Source organism: Gavialis gangeticus, unplaced genomic scaffold, assembly GCF_001723915.1.
Source record: "Gavialis gangeticus isolate Ggan-Ray unplaced genomic scaffold, GavGan_comp1, whole genome shotgun sequence".
NCBI classification, from domain to species: Eukaryota; Metazoa; Chordata; order Crocodylia; family Gavialidae; genus Gavialis; species Gavialis gangeticus.
The window spans coordinates 141,018,753-141,023,717 of NW_017729032.1; the positions used below are offsets into that span (position 1 = coordinate 141,018,753).

Sequence of the window (4,965 nt, forward strand, 5' to 3'; positions counted from 1 at the left end):
ACCTTTCTGCCTTTTGTCTTTAATAGTATCTCTAATACTATTTCAGCTTAAACTGTCAAAACCTGGTTGCTCATGGGTTTTTTCCCCCCTACAAAGTATTGCTGCTTTGCCCCTGCTGTAGCCTCAGTGGAGGTAATTGAATGCATACATTTAATATGACTCAGCGGTGAGTCCATGATACTTTATGCAGGACTTGTATATACGTCTGTTACCAGCTGGAGAGTTTTCTTTGGTGGCAGAGAAAATTATGAAAGTCCATACAGAATGCAAGGTGTTCTAATAATTCATCTGTAGGCTGGATGTCTTCTACCCCCTGGTGATTTGCTTCAAAGCCATTTCCCAACATCATTTAATTTCTTCCTGGTAAAGATCTCACATTGGGAAGGTTTATTATAATTTATGGCAAGATTTCCCATTCCTACTGACTTCAAAACTCAAACTTCTCTCTCCTCGTGGACTGTGATAACCGAACACTGGTCCATTCTGTTAGAGAGTTTCTGCTGCATCCTAGTGCAAGTTCTTTTTCAAGCTAATATTGGTCTTAATGGGTCTTAACAGCAAGCTGTTTAGCTTGAAGGGCCCTTGTTGACAAAATTATAACCATCTAGGCATTTTGATTGTTTTGGTTTACTTGACCTGGCATGGGATGTGGGAACCTACAGTCCTAAATGGTCAAATGGCTTACTTTGCTTTTGTTGTGAGCATGACTTGTAAAACCTGTAGTCCAGGAGCCATTCAAACATGTTTTGCCATCCAGGTTCTCTCTTGCTCTATGTAGCAATGTGGACAGAACTTGTGTCATTAGCACCTTTCCCCACCTACTTCAAGGAGTGCAGATGGCGGACCTTGGCCAAACTGCCTACAAACAGAAGGCGTCTGCTGCCTCATTTACCTTCTGATTAGGCATCTTGATCCCTGACTCTGGTCCCTAAATCTGTGAGATTAATTAACCAGAAGCAGGTGGCTGAGAAAGCTATCTTCCTAAACCTGGAAAGCCTGAGACTTTATCATCTGGTAAGAGCATAGTACACTCACATCTGCGTATACTGTCTAAATAAATCTCTCTATTTTGAGGCCTGAGCTGGTAATTAGCAGGCCTCATCCCTCAGTACTTCTGGAATAAAAAGGAGGATCACAAGCTTCTCAAAGTGAAGATCAGTGTATGTAATTTCTTAAATTAAAAGTTTGCTTTAAAAATCCCTTTGGGAAAAAGATGTTCAGTCTTGAGGCTGAACTAAATTCTTTGTGCTTTACAGAAGCCTAATTTTGAGACTGCAATTGTGTTCCTTTAAAAATCTTGAACAGTAGGTCTGTATTTGGCTGGTAGGTCAGTGAGCTGACAGCACGTGCCAACCCGTCCTTCTCCTCTCTTCCACTAGGGAAGTATGTTCTATAATGTTCCTTTTCTTTTTTTCCTTTAACAAACCTCATAGTGAATTCTGCCCAATCAAAATGTTCAGTCTTGGATCCCTTCCAAGTAATGAAACCCCACTGTTTGTTAGAAACACACTTTCAAATAATCTTATTTGCGGTGCTCTTTACCACCGCTACCTGTGACTGTTTTGCAATTTGTTAGTGACACATTTTTTGTTTAGCTTTTTACTACCAACTAGTAAACACTTCTCAAATCCATTCATCATTGCCTAATTCCAGGGGCTCAAGTAACTCCTGCCATTTTGTGGGATGTCTCTGAATTATCGTTACACTTTTTAAGACAATTGTTAATATAATAAAAAGATTGAGAATTTTAAGGTGGATAAGTAAAGTTTTCCACCAAAACCTGATTCTAGCATTCTGTTATAAATTATTTTTTACCCTTGTCACCAAGATCACGCTAAAGTATCTGAATTGTCACATTGTCAGCTCTCATTGTGAACACTCTTGGTTTTTTTCTTTTTAAGAATTTAAAATTTAAATTGAACAAAGGCTTTTTTTAGGTTAAAAAATAGTCTGTTCTTTCTCAAAAATATAAGTAAAGCTCTTTTCCTACATTTTATTTTCAAAAAAGTTTGACCTAATACTTCAAAATATCTTTTGTCTTTTTCCAAATGACCTTTTAGGGAATCTTTTGGGAGCCAACATGAATATAGGTAGGGCTGAAATATTTAAGCAGCTTTTCAAATATTTAGCCAGTGTCAAGTAGATATGCATAATCAATGCATGCTTTATAAAGCAGGCAGGGTCCAAATGGTACTTTTGAAATGGTGCATTGGCCCAATAAGTGCTTTGCAAAGCTGACTATGACCAGATGTATCCAAAATGGTCCAAATATAAGTGTTCATTATTAGAGGAATTTCAAGGAGCACACTGTGTGGACAGGTAGTTTTAGGTGGAAGGTACAGAAAAGGAGAAGTATGAGGGATAAAACATCTAGTAAGGGAGTGGGAGACAAGAAGTCACATAAGAGGCTGTCTGGAAAACACTGGGTTATATCCCTGCCAGGCCCTTGGGATCTCCTGTCACTGAACAAATCTGAAACATTCTGAAAACTGAAGTACACTCCTTGGCAAAAACATTTATGGATAGTTAGTTAGTGCTGAAATAAAGCATTTGAGCCCAAAAGAATTAAGAGATTGTGGTTTTTCTCAGAAGCAAATATTAAGTAGAACCTTACCTTGCAATTTTCAGCTTTACAGACACCCAAATTGCTTCAAAATATACAAATATACTAATGCAGATGGAGACTAAGCAGATTCTTTAACTCTTTTCTCAGTCTGGCAAACTGGGATACATTTTTTCCAAGACTTGTCTAAACTCTTGATTATTTTATATGTTGCCATTATTGTTGATTATCCAAATATTTGTGTATAATTAGAATTGGCTACCTGCTACCAGATTAGGTCTATCAAAATTCAGTCTTTGTAACTTCATATCACAGTTATGAAACTGATTGGGACCTCATTAAATCAATTTAGCAAGAAATAAATGACACGAAAAGCACAGTGGGAAATTCTTCAGACATGGGCATTTTGACATGATAAAATAGGAGACAAAAGAAAACCATATTTGTCAGAGTTTGTCAAAAACAAAACCTTATTTTATGATGAAAATTGTCATTGAAACTGATATTTTGACAAAAAATGATTACGTTCTAGCCCCTTCACATTCTTCAGTCATTAAATTAGAATTTCAACAATATCTGGATGTTTTTGCAAAAAATAGTGCTTGTTCATGCTATGTGACTAATAGCATACCTTCAGGGTCTGTAGAAGTATTAGTTGTGGTTATATAAATTTGAATTAATTTTCTTGACATCACTATTGGAAGGAAGTTTTAATGAAACTTTTTTGTAAAAGTTTGTCCCTTTGACATAGAAAAACTTGAATTCTTTCAGTCTGATCTAGTTACCACAACTCAATCTTCATATATATATCCTCAGGAGCCAATTATAGTGGGTCATGCACAGTTGAGCGATGGAGTCAGACCACTGCATCATGTTTCTCACACTGACTCATTGTGTAACCTATATTGCAGCCCAGGGGTGGCAGCTGCATCACACATGCCACAGGTGACATGGGCAGCCTGTGTGACACGTAGCAGATTGGGAAGGGGACAGGGACAGGTAGCACAGCACCAGATAGGATAGGAAGCAGACAACAAAGCAACAGACTGGGCAGGTAGCAGAAAGCAGAACTGTTGTTTGGGAAAGGGAAGGGGACTGGAGTATTACTTGGAGAGGGTCCTGCACTAATTTGTGGCCTGCCTGCCAAAAGGATTTGTCCCCACTGTTGTAATCAATGTGTTAACCAGTAAAATAGGATTAGCAGCCTATCTGTCTTCATAGAATGTTGTAAGGATTAAGCAAATAATGGTTTTGAAGTGCTTTGAGATCTTCAGAGGGTAGATATTTTTCAATAAAAGCACTAGGTATTATTTTTTCTACAGTATGTACTACTCTTTGCAACTTGTCTCTGTGGACCCAAGCTGGTGAAGCCTTGTTTCATTTAAGTCAATGGGAGTTTAGCCCCAGGCTTTAAAATGGCCAGGGTTTCATCCTTGGAATCTGAAGTTTCAAGTTTTTTAAAAATGATAAATGTTTTATTTTCTTTTTTTTTCATAGGTTGGAGATATTGTGATGGTAAAAGAAGATGAAACGTTCCCATGTGACTTAATATTTCTATCAAGTAGTCGAGGGGATGGAACATGTTTTGTTACAACTGCTAGTTTGGATGGTGAATCTAGTCATAAAGTAATAAAATACTATATATTTTCTTTTTAAAATAGAAGTGGTCCCTGGTTTTTGGCATTGAGTACAGTAACATCCTGCATATCTATATAAAAAGGATACAGATTTCTATAGGTTAATAAGGATTCTTTAGCATTACGTTATTTTTTGAAGTGTTCAAACTAGTGCTTGCTTATATCCAGAGATCCAGGTTTTCTGTTTCCCATGGAAAAATGGAGAAGAATGCAGATTTTTCCTTTTACCCAAGAAAAATGCGGATTTTTTATTTTAGCAGAGACATGTGGATTTTGCTCTCTTGAAAAGTTCTCTGCAGGCTGGCAGAGTCTGAGCCCACAGCAGGTAGTCCACATCCATCCCTGCCCCTACCCCGCATGCAGATCTAGGGGCATTCCCCTACCCTGCTGGGAGTGTGCACAGCAGTGGGGAGCTGGCTCCACCCCCTGCCTAAGCCTGTAGCAGGCAGCCTGCACTCACCTCCCCTGCCACAGGCTCCACTCCAGCTGTGAAATCTGTGGGGTAAGCTGAGTCAGGCTCCCCACTTGGGCTGCAGCAGCCAAGGCTCGAGCACTGCTGCAGGGGATGGGAGTTTGTGGCGAGGGGGTGAGGGACACCAGCAGGGCTGGGGTGCTGTGGCTTGGGAGTGAGGGGCCTGGACCTGTCTTCGTGAGTGAAAGGGACAGAGGGAGCTCTTATTTTCCATGATAAGACACACAAATCAAATACCAAAATTTATAGTTATTTAGAATTTATTTTATTATAGTGATTGAGGCACTAGTAGG

At 39.0% G+C, this 4,965-nt stretch overlaps 1 protein-coding gene across 4 annotated transcripts in view; it reads left to right on the plus strand.

Annotated features, from left to right (window-relative positions):
* ATP11A (ATPase phospholipid transporting 11A) overlaps positions 1 to 4,965 on the plus strand; it is a 305,123-nt gene that overhangs the window by 197,916 nt on the left and 102,242 nt on the right. For all 4 annotated transcript variants that reach the window (XM_019524853.1, XM_019524854.1, XM_019524855.1 and 1 more), the window contains one exon: positions 4,061 to 4,189. In XM_019524853.1, the coding sequence (XP_019380398.1) occupies positions 4,061 to 4,189 (129 nt within the window). The remainder of the gene's footprint in view (positions 1 to 4,060; positions 4,190 to 4,965) is intronic.